The sequence below is a fragment of the Stegodyphus dumicola genome, chromosome X1 (genome assembly GCF_044657685.1).
Source record: "Stegodyphus dumicola isolate Sdum_Otavi_A_Nest chromosome X1, ASM4465768v1".
NCBI lineage: Eukaryota > Metazoa > Arthropoda > Arachnida > Araneae > Eresidae > Stegodyphus > Stegodyphus dumicola.
In genome coordinates, this window is record NC_140780.1 from 235,150,087 (window position 1) to 235,167,247 (window position 17,161).

At 31.7% G+C, this 17,161-nt stretch overlaps 1 protein-coding gene across 1 annotated transcript in view; it reads right to left on the reverse strand.

Annotated features, from left to right (window-relative positions):
• Window positions 1-1,845: 1,845 nt before the first annotated feature.
• The window catches only part of LOC118192490 (putative monocarboxylate transporter 5), a 210,639-nt gene continuing 195,323 nt past the window's right edge, over window positions 1,846-17,161 (reverse strand). The window contains exon 5 of the mRNA XM_085807155.1: window positions 1,846-12,238. Coding sequence (XP_085663281.1) covers window positions 12,066-12,238 — 173 coding nt within the window. The 3' untranslated portion in view covers window positions 1,846-12,065. The remainder of the gene's footprint in view (window positions 12,239-17,161) is intronic.

Here is a 17,161-nt window from a genome sequence, read left to right on the forward strand (position 1 = left end):
AGCCAAGCTGTTGTGACCACGGAAGAGGATAAAGGACTTCTCCAGATGTTTCCGACAGGTATACGAAAGTTGTCAGAAATGCACTTTATTAGAGCATGATTACTTTGAAGGCCAATAAGGTATATCTATTCAAACATTTCCCACTGTCACATACTGTGAATACACTGTTCGGCAGATTTTTGTTTTTTTAGCATAATTAAATTACTTTGTATTATAACCTGATTTTTATAACGTTAATCAAGCTATGTTATTCTTTAATTAACCTGGTGTATTATCATAACGGCAACAAATGTGAAGATGAACGAGATTCTGAAATGTCATCCATGATTCGCTATTGATTTCAACTAATTCTAATGAGCAGTTTTTGAAAAATGCCATAGAACTAATTTGTTATGCATTATCTCTTCTCCCGGGAGATAATTTATGAAAACTATCAGCTATGTTTCAAGTGCCCGCAATAAAAATGTCGATTTAATTTTCTTTTTTAACATTCCTGCTGCGCCTCGTCATCTGAAAATTTCGAGAATGAGTCATATTGGCAAGTAAAGCAAAAAAATAGTACGTTATTACAAGTCCTACAGGGAAAAAAAGAACAAGGTGAAGAACACATCAAATAGGCACTTTAAGTTGATATTACAGTTCAAGGAATAGCTCACTCAAGATCTGTTTTGAATATAAACCTATTTGCAGAACACAAAAAATCAAATTTTGAAATTGTTATTATTTGATAATTACGTGTAAAAATTCAAAAGCTTATTTATTTTAGAAAGTGATATAAATGATATTGCACCATTTCAAAATGTTTTAGTAAATTTCGGAAAGGCTATGCAGATTATGTAAAGTTTGTAAGTTCTTAATAAATTACTGATAGGTATACGATATGAAGAATGTATACGGGGCTAAATCAAAGGTTAAACATTACGAAAGAAAAGTTGCCAGTTGCGGCAGTTTGTCATTCAAACTTCTCTCGATTTGAGAAGGAACTCGAATCTTGTTTGTTTGAAAAAAGTAATTCCAGGAATGCAACATCATCATGCAACCAAGAGAATTCAGCGCAGAGTCTCACATGCACAGGCGCGTTGAGAAAGTTGACCGCGTTGCTTGAGACAGAAAATGAAAGAGGTATAAAATTTAAATACAATGAATTGCAGATCAATGTTCAAGAGATAAAAATGCATTTAAAGGTGCGGTTCTCAGATTTGCCTCATGTGTTAAAATTGATTTACACGGCTGTGTTCATGTGTACTAGAAAAATGAAGTAACTTATAAAGGAATAGATAGGAAAAAATTATTGAGCTTACATGGTTAATGAAGATTCGCATAGTCATCTTCTCCAAAAATTAAACGAAAAGCTCTTTCCTGTCAGCAATGTAATCCTGAACATAAAAATTTAAATACGGACTGAAACTTAACCTCGATAAATAACAAACTGATTTATATGCAAATAAAAAATGACAACTTTACATTTGCATCTTACGTTTACGTTTTGCATTTGCATCTGCAAAGGATGCCGTAAGCGACTTGATGTTACGCAATACACGTCGGTATTAAAACAAATATCCCGATAATATGAATAAATCTATTATTAATTCACTATTCCGAAAGATCTTCGAATTTCCGGTGATTGAATCCAGAACAACAACTATTCCTCAAAATAATCTCAAGGAGCCTTTTCTTCAGTGGCTATATCGACACTAAATGAATACAGTGACAAAAAGACTGCCAGTTTGTGAGAAGTCGCAAGATGATTTAGTAGATTATAGGGAAGCACAACGAAATAGTTTTCTTTTAATGTTGCAATTTTATGTGAAAAAAGTTTCTTTAAAAAATGAATAAATGTACAAATACACTACTCATGAATATTTATTATACATCAATAAAACACAACAGATTTACAGGTCATAAACTCATTTCAACAAATTGACATAATTGTTTGTACAACGATGTCCAAAACTTTCTTAATTTTAAGGCACAACCTATAGCTTATTATTTATATTTGTTAAGATTTCTGCGAAACACTGAAAATATTAAAACCAATTTTATTACAAACTTATCATAGAATCCACATTATATCACACAGTGAAACCTCTTTCTGGGACCACTTCCGGTAGTGACCAGCATTTCTTAAAACATAAAATAAACATTGCAATTGTCGATCACTTTCATATGCCGACCACCATCGAACAGGGCGAATGTCATCTGGAATTGAGAGTGGTCATTTTAGGTTAGGTTTCACTGAATATATATGTATATATGTATAATTCTGTTTTGCTTGTATATTAAAAAGGAAGCAATGAAACATAATTTTTCAGTGTCAGCTTTTTTAAAATCGGAATTATCATTTTCTGTTTAAAAAAAGATATAGGAGACAATTCTCATCATGTTTTATTTATGCGATTTTTAGATTTTACAAGAAGTTTATTTAAGATGCTAAAACACAAAACATTCTGTCCAGTTATTGACAATTTCATTTTTGTCAAGATTTTCAGAACGTAATGCATGAAAATTGTAAAATTACATGAATTATTTTAGAAGCACTAAAAGTTGAGTTTTTTTATGTATAATTAACTATGATACATTCAAAAGAAGTGCTGAGAAATATTTTTTTTCATCTCCAAGACTAATGACATATTTCACCTGATTATTTAATCGTAACGTTAATGCTCATTCAGTAATTTTATACTTCTACAAAAAAATTCGTTTAATTGATATTTTTTTAATTAACTTACTTTAATAATATTGTTACTACCAAACTTACCGCAGAATAAAACATTTAAATCAAGAGAGTTTAATAAAACATTTAAATCAAGAGAGTTTAAAGAAAGTTTAATTTAAAAGAAACATTACTAATGAAAATATTTTTAAAAAGCCATATTTTATGCATTTATTTAAGCACATAAAACATATAAAAATTTATTCTGAAAGCAGTTTTAAGAGAAAATATTAGTTTAAAAAAATTGCATTTTAAGAGAATGAAAATTTTAAAGAATTTCCTATTATCTTTGTCAACATTGAATGCATCACATATATCCAAGGAAAATCCAAAAACGACATTGTAGGTAAATCCCAGTTGCCTTTTCAGATATTTTATATAAACGATATATGATGTAGTATTTATAATTGCCTTTTATTGAAATAATAGATTTTTTTTTTTTTTAGATTAAATTTTTTTTTTTTTTTTTTTTTTAAAGAAAGTTTGTGATTTTTCCTTTCTTTAGAATCATTTCGTGCACACTGGGCCGGTATTCCAGAGCAATCGCCTTCACCGAGAATCGTGGTTCGATTCTTGGCGAAGGCGATTGCTCATTTTTTATCTTTCCGGCTTTTCCAATTAACCTAATGTCTCTACAGCTTAATGAAAAGTTATTCAATCATATAATATCACAGGCTAAGTGAAAACCATTTTGCATGCAATTTTGTTGATATAGGTGTAGTATAATAATATTGTTACTACCAAACTTACCGCAGAATAAAACATTTAAATCAAGAGAGTTTAATAAATTTAAAAGACCAAATAAATTTTTTATCTCGTATGTTATGTTACCAAACAAGACAGAGGGTTAAAAATACAAAAGATTTTGGTAAAAATCCTCCCCCCCCCAACTAAACACTGGTAGCTAGGTACGAGATATGAATCCCGCGAACGGGCTTGGCTGCAAGAACTTTTTCGTGGTTTTTCCCACGTGGAACGTGTATATGAGCTAGTTTCCCTTGGAAAGTTCTCCACGAAGGCATCCCTCACTTTAGGCAAATAGCTCTGTAGTTCTGTGCCGTAATAAAATAAGCCAAATCATTTTTCGCATTGGTCTTCAGCTGCTGGTAAATGAAACCTGAGCTATTCGAGTTGCAAGTATTGCGAAGCCAGTACCTAAATTCCAAAATTTAAGGATTATCATCATCATTAATATTAGGATATATGCTGAAAAACTGAGAAGTTAGGCCTTGAAATCGCTGTGCATAAAAATGAAGATTTCAGGCAACATGTCCATACATTGCTATTCTTGCATTCATTCTTTCGAGTTCCAAAAATTGCACATTTGTATGTGTAATAGAGAACTAGCTCCTCATTACTAATTCAGAAGTCAAACAACAAAAATCAGCGTTATTTTTGTTGTTTGACTTCTGAATTAGTATTTGTTCGGCGTGTTACTGTGTCTTAATTAGCTCCTCATTGATGAAATTATGCAAAAGATTTAGGATTACATGGTTGAAAATTAGATTATTAATGTCATTACTGGTTATTATAAGGAGCATGATAAGACCGCAGATTTCAAATAAGAACGGATAAGGTTTCGGCTAAGGTTTTTATGTCTTTGCTTGGTCTGCATGCAATAGTTGTAGAATTATTAACAATTTAAAAGCTTGTAGCATTAAGATTCATAGTCTCACAAATTGCGTGTTTCTTCCAAAAATTCACAAATTTTTCATATTTTTCAAGTACCCTCTAAGAACATTTTGAGAAAACGATGCGCACTTTTATATCATTCGTATGGTTCAATGGTTATCATTGTTCGTATCGTTATGGCTCAGTTTGTATGGTTATACTAAAAGGTTTTGAAATATATCCTTTTCTTTTGTGTAAATAATTTCTTACAACTTTAAATTATTAAACAGATATAAACTTATTAGTATCTAACTCCCACTAATTGCTTCGAACTCAAAGATGTTTTTCTTTTTAAAAAAAATATTGTTTTTGAGGAATTAATAGGCTGTTCAGTATTAAAATTGGGAATAGTTCTAGTAAGGAATGCATTAATCATTCCTGCTTCTAAATTTTTTTTTACAAAAATATACCTTCTTCTTTAATATTATTTTAATTATTTTAAATTTAATTGATACTGCTGAGATTCTACAAAATTTTTCAAGCTTCAATATTTCCAAAATTCTCAAGATTTAACGAACATTTCCATAAGATATTAAAAAATTCAGTACTATGTTAATACTCAAACAGGGCTTTGTAAAAAGAATTCTGCTGGGTTATCCGGAAAGATACTAGATTTTTGGCTAGTAATATACAGCTTGATAAGTTTATCTTTTGCATTATTCACATTCTGAGCAGTTTTATGTGAGCTGTTTACTGCCATTACCTAAATTCTGTTGTCTGTTATTTCATCAGAGTTGTTCATAAGAACATTATTTTAAAATACCGAATATCCCAATCAAGTACGCTAACCCTATATTCCCACGTATGTTAATGCTTTTTGTTCTCACTTCCTAATAATAATTCTTTTTCTTTCATCTATTAAAGAAATAAATGCTAAAATTAATATTTTAACAGTAACGATTTTAAGATTTCAGCACGAAACCTTATTAAAACAACTTTAGTTCAAGCAGCAGATATAAAAATTTCATTTCAAAATTAAACAGAATTTACCGATATTAGTTTCCTTGCATTTCATACCAACTATTAATGCATCACTAAATGTAATAATTAGATACATGAAATTAGTAACACAACAACCTTGATTTTGGCCTAGATTTAAGTCAAAGTCTCAATCGATTTCGAGGGCAAACAGGTACAGGTCTCTTTTCATCAGGAGTTCAGAAAAGCAGACTCTGATAGTAGCCTCTAAATACATTTCACTCTTCTAGATTTCTTTGCTCCTGATGCAGAGGGACCTGTACCTGTTTGCCTTTGAAATAGATTGAGATATTGACTTAAATCTATGTCAAACTCAAGGTTGTTGTGTTAATAATTTTATGTTTCACTTGGCGGGTTTCTCTTCTGCTTTCAATTAGATACACGCTTTGAGAACTTTAAACGTCTTTTGGACACCCCAAATTAATGATGATGATAATGATACCCTTTTAATGATACTAATGATGTTGATGATACACTTTTTAGATCTTTAAACAGAGTTTTTAACGAAATTTTATGCTGTGAAATGAAAAAGAAATAAAATTTTGAAAAATGTTTCGCAGAATTTTAACAGTTATTTAGTAAATTTTACTGAGAACCTAATGCAATTTAACAGTACTTTTAACAGAATATTAATTTATGATGAATTTGCTTGCTATTTTATCTCGCTACGAAATTGATAAAGGCTGTTAAACTTTTTCTTTTGATTTAGAATATCATTTTTAGCCTCTCTGTGTCTTCTATTTGTATAAAGAAGAAAAGCATTTTGCATGTATAAAAATTTAACAATGAAGAACCCTTAAAAATCCATGAATCTTCCTCATTTAAAAACTGCTTGTTAAATTTAATTTATACATTCCCTTAGAGAATTTAATTGTATAAGCACGGTAAAATCCTTAAAACACACTACTTAAGTTTTAACCTGAATCATCGGTGGACGGTCGATTCTTCTGTTTTGTCGTATCACCCGTTTACAAGATATTTTACAAGATGTTAATATCGCAATGTTTTAAAATATTAGCTTCAGTTAAGAAAATTAAAAAAAATCATCTGGATGGAACAAATATGTACACATATAGAAATTGGCACTGAAAAGGATGTAAACAAGATAAGGAAGTGCTATATTGGCACCTAAGGATATGTAATAGCACCCTGTACAAATGCTTCTAAAAATAAAACAATGCTCTTCGAAGCTTTGAAGTTTAAAACATAGAAAATAAAATTATACGTTGCAACATTTATACACTACGTTATGTAAAGAAAGAAGCAAAATTTTCATTTCATGGCTTTCTGAAATTAATGCACTTTGAGTATACTTTTATAATAACAGTTCTCATATCTTATTAATATAGGTTAAAATATCAGATATAAAATACATAATTTGTACATTAAAAAGAAAGATACGATATCAAAATGTCTTTGATGAATATTTTCTTAATTCAGTATATAAACGTTCACATTCACAGACACGAACATTCTGAGAATCTAACAGAAAATATCTAAAAGAGAAAGCTGTAGCATACAACAAGGCCATTTTGTTGTAATTGTATATCAGTATACACTAAAGTTAACTAATGGTAAAATAATCGTAATCGATTACAATTAGTTTGCAACATTTCTGACGCGATAAATCACATTAAAGAATCTTCTTCACAGAGGGACATGCTTAATTATATTTTTGATTCACAATAGTCCTAAATATTTCGTATTAATTATATTTTTAATTCACAATTGTCCTAAATATTTCGTATTAATTATATTTTTGATTCACAGTAGTCCTAATTATTTCGTACGTTATGAAAAAACAAAATTCCAGTTACAAGTAACAGTGGTGCTTGTTACTTACTTTTAATAGTTTTGCTAGTCTGTTTTATTTAAACGAAATAATTTATTTTTACATTTGATGGCCTTTTTTAATGATTTTTGAGTTATAATATAGTCTGGTATCTAAGGCTTCAGTAAAAAAAGTTAGACAGTTTTAATATATTTATTATGCTAGGCCTTAGGAAATAACAGAAATCTAATACCTTCGGCTGACAGTTTGCATTGATACCAGACATGGAGAGGTAAAGATGAAACGAAGTCTTGAACTGGAGACAGTACTCATTGTTTTAAGGTAAGAATATCTTTCACACAGAGACAGGACGTCTAGACAAACACAAATGCTAAGAATTTTTAAAAGACTTAGGATACTCAGCTATTATGTAATAAATACAAAATGTAATAAATAGTGAACTTAGCTTTGAATTTAAGAAATGAAGAATGCAGCTTTGATAGAAAAAGCACGAACAAATATAATTGAAAATTGAGGCATTAGAGATAATAATTCTGTGATTTCGCTCAGAAATCTTGCTAGAAATTTAGATTTCAATCTTTTTTAAGATATTCGCCTTATCAGACATTCTCGAACTAAGCTAAGAAAGGAGAAAATATTCAGAATATCAAGAAGTTTTTGAAACTTTCAAGTACACACTTTTTTATTATGTGCAGTTCTGTTTGAGATTTGTTTTGCGCACTTACATACTAACAAACTAAGCTAAGCATAGATCTAAAGTTTGTTTTCAGAGTATAACAAAGTAATTAAAAAAATGGAACTAAATGCTAAACTTGAACGAAATGAAATTTAAGCACAGTTTGAATATTTTTAAATTTTAAAATCAAGTAATATGTTTATATGAATATAATTATTTATATTGTATAAGTTTCACAGGCACAGCAGCCTCTGGTTATTTTCAAGTTAAGAGTAAAGTAAAAGAATTAAAAAATGGAGTTGAGAAATACTGTACATTTCTCATAAGCTATTAGCCTATTATTATTTAAATAGGTAATACTCTAAAGAGAAGGTACACAGAAGAGTAGTATTTGTAGTAGTGAAATGAAGAAAAATTATGAATCATAGCAATGAAGAAGCATACCGTATTTAAGCTACTCAGCATATAGAACGAAGATGAATTTTAAGGAGCCTGCGTGAAATAAACAGTTTTAAGAGAGAAAAACATGTCAAATTAGTGTGCTAAATTAATACGATATTTGAATCAAATTCAGAGCTTCTTTTGTAATTGTTAACCTTAATACTGTCACTGACACGAGAAGTTAAAATTATTGTTTAAATGTCCAAGAAAATGAAAAAATACCAGACACACACACACACACACACACACAAAAAAAAAAAAAAAAAAAAAAAAAAAGTTTGAAAAGTATATTTTCTTTTCGTGCTTTTAAGATTAAATGACAACTGCGCAAAGAAGGAAAAAGATGGAGAATAGGAATAGAATGCACACAGACTTACGATGTATTTACCTGATAACTATAAATTTTTAGGTGCCTCCTTTAAGGGTGGACAGATAGCTCGATAAACGTAATAAAATGACAGTTTTATATACAAATACTTATCTTTCTAACACATGTAGTACATTGAATAACTGGTGTTACTACGAAGGGAAAGATTTAATATTTTAAGAGCTTGATTTCTTAAGAAGACATCACAAGAATACCTGCAGCCTTATAGCTTACTCTTTGTTGGACCCTCTGTCTTTACCCTTTGTCACTTGTCTGACCTTTAGTCTGATAGCATTTCCAATTTCTATTGAAGTAATATTTGGGTTTAAGTCCAAATACTAAGCATTAGGATAGCGATAAACACAAAGGGCATAAGCATTCTTAATATAAAACTTTTGTCCTTTTAATATTCGCATGAGAAAAGTTATGAAATTTTGAAAGGGTTTCATTGAAAAAGATCGTTGTTTCAGACCTTTTAATGCAAATGTAATTTTTTTTGGAGTTGTAAATCATGTATTATGCTTAAAAGTGGAGAATGTAATTTTTAGAAAAAATCATGTGAAGTAAAAAAATCCAAACGTGATCACTATGCTGTTGGAATCTAAACCAAATAATAAAATCATGTGAAGTAAAAAAATCCAAACGTGATCACTATGCTGTTGCATTCCCTAGCATGATGAGGGAATCTAAACCAAATAATAATATAGGCCTGCGAGGAGAAAAAGATTTTGAAAATTTTAACATATTCTTAATATCACTATGGACGCTGAACAAAAAATGGGAACGAATGCTATTTTGCTTATTTGGACGGAAAAAAAACTGAACATAAAAGCAATGCCTAAGAATTTGTTTTTAGTGTCATTATTAGTTATGAATTTTCAAACTATCAACTTTTGTGTTTAACACAGAAAATAAAACTAATGATTGGAGGCTTTTTATTTGTTTACATAACAGAAGCCTTTAAGAATTGTACCCGATTCTTGGTCAGCAATGTGGTTACACAGTGTTTTATACATGTATGGGATAGTACAGGAAAACGTAAATACTTCAGCGATATACACTTCAGGAGTTAAAAGTGCTGGTCACTAAGAAAATATCAAACTGACAACAAAAACGTTGGCGTCAAATACTTATAAGCAGAGAAAAAATTCTTTTTACTGCCGTTTCCTTAAAAGCAGATCCCATGAAATAGTTTACGAAGGTATTGATAAAAATGGTAATTGCGTTAAAAATTTTTATCAAAAGTTATATGTCCTATATGATGTCACCATAAAAGGTTATATTGGGAGATCAGGCATTAAAATATTAATGTCATAAGAAAACTTAGAACTTGTCATGATTGAAGGTGAAAAGGAAGCTTGAATAATCCTTAAAAGTGCCATTAATAAGTTTTTGACAAAACGTATTCATTTGTCTAACAAAATTAATGAATTTTAAAGAACCCTAAATATATGCCATAATTGAAGATACTTTAAAAAATTTCAAACCTTTAAGATCTTAAACTTCTACTTCACTTTTTAACTTGACTTTAAAACTTAACTTTTTAAATTCATATCATGTATTTTCCCTCAAAAAACTCCGGTGTTTCTGAGAGACAAGAAGTGAGGCACAAGAAGAAGTCTTCATCTAAAATATTAAAGAAATGATAAAAAGTAGTGAGAAGAATACACAGTATGTCTTACCGCGAAAAACAGCAGTGGATTAATCATTCAGCGAAATAAGCATTTGCATCAAAGATAGGGGTCGAAAAGATCCCTGGAATTCATGGAAAAGAAGCACCACAAAAAATTCTCATAGCTGGTTTTACCATGGAATGTATGGGACAGCCAAAACAAGACCGAGGGAAAAAAAAAAAAAAAAAAAAAAAAAAAACAGATATTATACTGTAAATGTGCAGGTAACAAAATCTTTTAAGTGCTTAGGCCTTTTTAAAAGCCATAATCTGGTCCTGGCGAAAATCTAGATGCATCTCCTTAGTGAAAGAGCAACAAAAGTAGTGCAAGATATTTGACTAAGAATTTTTAAGTAAGTAATTGTATTTTAACACTTACTTTAAATATATGTAAAATATTTGGTTTAAATTAAATATTTTATACTGATGTACATACATTGTTTCCCACTAAAGTCGTTTATTTGATTGTTTTTTCATTATTTAATTCAGTGGGTTTCGCAGATGCATGCACAATCAAGAAGGTAATACAAGTTGAAATGAAATTATGCGTGATGGGGAGAATAAGGTCATTTCTAGATTCAGCATCTGCAAAAGTATAATTTCTTTTAAAATGTTAAGAATAGTTTTTATCACAACTTAAATTTCGCAGGCCTGGGATAATTAGAAGTATTGCAAACAAAATTTGTTCAATATAGTTGTACTAATGGAAAGTTAAAAAGATGAATGAAAATGGCAAAAAAAAATTGTACTCTCTATTAGATACTTCATTTAGTGATATTTGCTGTTAGAAATAAATGCTGCTATTAGAAACTCTATTTAGTGAATTGAACATAAATGTTACTAATAGAAACTTCATTTAGCGAATTTAATATAAATATTACTATTAGAAACTTCATTTAGTGAACAAATGCATTAAATGAAGTTTCAACTCAGTTCAATTTCTTCAGTCTTATATCTACTCAAGTTATCAAAACTTAGCATTTAGTAGGCGAGGTAACATGTATTTGCTCAACTTTTTTTCCTTCTAGAAGTTTAGAATACTTTTTTCTTTCTCTTTCTTTTCTTTTTTTTCTGTTTCTTCTTCTATGGTTATCATCTTTTCTTGAAAAACTGAGTAACCCTTTTTTTTTTGCTTTTATTCTTTCTGTATGTTACAAGATTTCAGAAACAGCTGTCTAAGCAAAAAATTCTTTTCTCTTGTGCAACTATTCTAAGGAGGGTAGTAAGTCAAAAGAAGAAGCCACATCTCTGAATTCTATGTTAGTAGCAATGATATGTCTGAGAAACGCTTAAGAACAAGGAGAATATTTTGCACTCGTTGTGATAAAGAAAGTTTTAGTTGCAGTTTAGAAAAGGGATTTATAGTTTAAAATTCTTGCTTCTGTGAAGTTATGCCCAAGCAATCATTCCGAATTTGATAAATGTGAACAACATCATTTAAAAACAATAAACTATTCAAATTTAGGAAGGAATAATTTCTGTACGATACAGTTTTCAGGAACGGAGATGATGTAATGGGTGAAAAGTTACATTTTTTCTTTCATACGCAGCATTTTTCAAATTTGAACGTTCTAAATGAAAAAAAAATATATTTCAGTAGAGTAGATGCTTTAGTTCCTGAACTGAGTTGAAAGCATCCCTTGAAATCCACAGCATCAAGTACTTCGAATGGTTTAGTAACTTAACTGTGCGCTCAGATGCTGAAGATATCTTCTGTTGACACACTGCGGCCCAAATACTAACAAGTTACAGTTCTTAAACAAGTTGCTCCTCTTCTGGTGATCGCAGTTTTTTTCTCCTTTCTTCTTGTTTCTTTTCCCATCTTACAGCCCAAGGCTCGGCAAACCACACCGCTGCCCCTGCAAACTGAGCTGAGCCCAATATCGTCTGACAGATCAAATAACTGCCTGTTGATTCAAGAACATAACCTGTAAGAGAAAATCACAGAAGTTAATAATGATGCACAAACGGGAAGTTTAATGAACCAAAATATAAGAAAGTGATTATTTTTTCAAAAATTTCGGTTTAAAAGTGAAAAATGAATTTTTTTTTTTTTTTTTTTTTTTTTTTAAAGGGAGGAAGAAAGAAATAAAATCTGATAGGATTCAAATTTTAACATTACACCAGAGGATTTGCTAAGGTTTTTTCTTGCTCTCGTTGAGCATTACAGGTTACCAATCTGCTCTTGAACTCTGCTAATGCAATGTTTTTGTCTTTTTAGTTTTATTATTAAGCGTCGTTTTCTGCATACCTATACCACATACATTTCAGCAGCAAAATCCCGAAATATTTCAAAACAGCATATCTTTAGAATTCCCATTCTCTTAATATTCGTCACATTATTTCTTTGAAAACTAGCGGCTCGAACTGTCAACTGTCTAAAAAGTTTACCATAAAAAAGAAAAAAAATGTAACAATTTTAAAAATTCCAGCTAGTGCCATTTCATAAAAATACTCAATGTTTCTGATTAGACATCTCACGATTTAATTTATTAAATTTTTATTCAAATCAATCAGATTAAAAAGTAGAAAATATATTTTTAGGAACTACGTTTATGGCTTTTCAATCACTTCGTTTGCTATTCAGTAACAGAAAGACTAAATTTGAAAGTTAAATATCTTGCGTTTCACTGAATGGCAGTACACTGGTCCGCAGAGATAATAAGCTTTCTATTTGAAGCAAAAACAACACATTGCTTTCAAACCAGCGAGATATATACTGTTATGTGAAGTCGTTGTTTCAAACAGCCGATTTTGCGGATTGAAACTGAAAGATCAAACCTTACATTACATTTTGCCGAATGGCAACAGTTTGACGCACTGTAGAAAAAAAGTTTTATTTCGAACAGCGTTGCCACTTCTCGCTTTTTAAGTCGTTGTTAAACAAAAATTCGTTAAATTATACAAAATATGAAATAAATCAGAAACAAATTTAAAATTCGCACTTCGAGGTACCCATATTCGATTAGAGAATTACGTGTATTAAAAATTCAGTGGCTCTAGGTGTCGTCGTTTTTCCACAATGCGAGGACTAAACATACATGCATATAGATTCTTCATTGTTTAAATTTTTTAAATAATACGTCGCGATAGCAGTTAGTGGCAGCAATTTGAAAACTTATTTGGACACAAAAGTGATACGGACAAAAACTGAGTTTGAAGAATAAGATCACCTCTTGGTGCTTTTAAAAAATATTTCATAGAAAATTAATAAAAATATTAAATATATGTAAATATAAATAAATATAATCTATATAAAATAATTTCACTTCTAACTTCATTTTTTATATGTAGTATGTTAATATTTCTAGGTACACATAAATGACCTAGTCATAATAATGTAATTTCAGTGACGCTTTTATACCGACTACAGAGGGGCCGATCGGGTTTTAGCATGTCGGCTGTTGAACTCCACCGTTGTTTAGCTCATTTCCCAATTTTGATGGAGGCAATATTTTACAAATTCATGGCTCGACAACATTTCAAGTGCCTCCACGTGGCAAAGAGTCATTATACACTTATAAACATTATTACCCGGGTTTGAGGTTATGGCAGCCAGTTCTCCTATCAGAATATCAACAGGTTGGAATTACCTCAACACTGAGGAATAAAGGTAATGTAAATTAGGCTATTGAGAAGAAAAGATTTGAGCTGTTAAAGTTCCAGATAATATATTTAATGATACTAAACGAAAACAATCTCCTCTTATGAGTGTAGTGGTATTAGTATTTTATTATTAGTATTCATTTGACTCAATAGTTCCTTAGCAAGGAAGTAAAATCATTCAACATCTAGAAACAATAACAAAGTAGTAAAATCAAACTCCTAAAAACTAAATGTTAAAATTACAAGTCGAGATGACTTCAAAATCAAAAAAGGATTAAAAAAAATTAATAAATTTTAACGCACTAAGGTATATTATTATAAAAGGACTATTATTTTTATAAAATACGCACTATTATTATAAAAAAAAACTGTTGTAAAAATTAAACATATTACAAAAATACATGATATGTACAAAAATTGCAACAAATGGTAAATAGCTTAACTCGAGGCTTGCGCCAGATTTATCATGGAAAAAGCAGCTCAAAACCCGAATCAAGTTAATACATATAGCGCGTTTCATCAAACGATGATAATTGAGACTATAAACGTAATTTCACTATAAGAAAATTCCAACTTTATGATCTAAAAACATTTGTTAAGTCTCAATAATATCGTTCTTTTCCCGACGCGCCGCAATTAAATTGAAAATGTAAAACTTATTATTAAACTGGAGCTGCTTTTCCCTTGATAAATCCGGCGGAAGCATCGAGTTAAGCTATTTACCATTTATTGCAATTTTTTGTACATATCGTGTATTTTTGTAATATGTTTAATTTTTACAACAGTTCTTTTATAATTCTTAGTGCGTTGGAATTTATTAATTTTTTCTAACCTTTTTTTTTTTTTTTTTTTTTTATTTTGACGTCGTGCGCAAAATTCTTGACCATTAAAGTCTCTCTAATTCATGTTGTCTTGCTACTTTTATATATATATATATATATATATAGGTCATGGCAACTATTTTTTTCTTGAAGATACCAGTCCGGTTGGAAAATGTGACATAAACAGACGAAAGGACAAGGTCTTAACTACATGTGTGGACAATGAATAGCACTGAAATATCGTAACACACGAATTTATTGCGGTAGTATGCAGGGCAATATGGCCTTCACAGTGCAAAAGAATTATAACAAAATGCACATAAAGTTGACATGACAAACCTGGGCCTAAAGCCCCTCAATGTAGTCCCCTGCTACTGTCACCACACGCTGCCAACGATGTGGGAGGCATTGAATACCATCAGCCTCAGCATTTGCCGCACCATGTGTGAATCGGGTCATCTGTTGGCGCACAGCATTAGCAATGTTCTCTTGTGTTGCAAACCGCCTACCACGTATTGGTTCCTTAATCTTGGGAATGAGATCAAAGTCACAGGGCGAAAGGTCAGGAGAGTACGGTGGGTGCTCCAATTCTTCCCATCCCCAACGTCAGAGTAGCTGCCGTACACACTCTGCTTTATATGGTCTTGCATTGTCGTGCAGAATTATTGCACTGTCCACAAGATCCGGACGTTTATCCTGAACGCCACGTCGTACCTGTCGTACCAGGAAGTCCCTGTAGTACTGTGCGGTTACTGTTCTGCCATGAGGAACAAAGTGTAAAACAATGACACCCCTGACGTCATACGCTACGATCAACATCAATTTGACTAGGGAAGGATTATGACGGACCTTCTGCTGCCTTGGTGATCCAGGATGACGTTTCAGTTCCGCGGACTGACGTTTCAGTTCTGGTTCATATGCCCTGGCCCCAAATTCATCGATGGTAATTATTCGTGACAAGAATTGATCGCCGTCCTGTTTCCAGCGTGCACAATGGTCGGAGCATATTGCATAGCGCACCCACCTTTGAACTTCCGTCAGTGCATGCGGTACCTACCGAGAAGCGATTTTGCCTAGCTGTAGCTCATTACGCAATATCCTGTGGACGGTGCGTTTCTCGATGCAACTTGCCCTCTCTAACTCCAGTAACATCCATCGTCTGTATTCATCCATGAGGTGCTCGATGACGGCACGTGCCAAGTCGGTCCGCACACTCCCGTGTCGTCCCGAACGTTGCTCATCACTGGTTAACACACGTCCTTACTGAAACTTTCCTACCCACCGTGCTACTATACGATATGGTAGGGCATTATTCCCAAGGGCTTCTACTAATTCACTGTGACACTCCATCGCATTTCTCCCTCGGAGAACGGCTATTTTGATGTAAGCGCGCTGCTCAACACGGGTTACTTCAATCTCGTACGACACTCACGAACTGAAACTGATTTCAGAGCCCTCGCTACCACAGAGCCAGCTATCACAGAGCAATGTGTTGTTCTACATACACACTATGCCTGCAAAACTTCCACAGGACACATATACGTTTTGTGATTCGTTCACATATCTACAAGAAAACAATAGTTGCCATGAGTTTTGCCCCGACCCTCGTATATTGGAGAAGATATTCTTGAACATACAATTAGATAATCTAATGCATATAATTATTTAATTCAAAATTTGCATCGAAAACATTGGAGAAATAATGGACTAAATCGTGATTCTAGAACTGACGAAAAAATAAAAAGTAATGAGAAGAATCGGAAATGCGTTTTATATGCAAATATTATAATGACAATTTTAATAATTAATGGAAGTATATGCTACCAGCGAAAAGTACTTTAGTACAGTATTTAAAAATTAACCAACTTAATATCTTCATCATTCAGATATTATTAATAATTTGTTTCACCAGATAAAATGAACACAGAAATACTAATTTTATTGTTGTATTTTCAATTATGTCGATAATGATATCAAATAACGATTTTAAACACACAAGTAAACACACAAAGAATACTTAGCATGCGCATCAAGTATTTTCTTTTATTTTAATATTAAAATTTCCATGTTGAAAATCATATCAAATACTTATTAAGCGAGTTGATATAATTCTCATTAGAATTAGCCATTATAAGTTCTTAGCATAGCTGAATACCATTATATATGCTGTAGGTAAATATCAGGTAAAAGCATACTGTAGACTGGTACAGGTAAAAGTGAGAGGAACACCAGAATTTCACCGTTGGTCGTACATGTATAGTCCCGCCCCAGTTTTGAGAGAGAACACCCTGGGGGGGGGCTGTTTGGGGGTCCCCCATTCCTCTTACCCTATCACCAGCGCATGGAGGTAGGAAGTAAGAAGGAGTCGCCCTAAACAAGTTTCTCCCGTACCCTGCTCTGAAGCACCGGCGATCCCTACGTGGT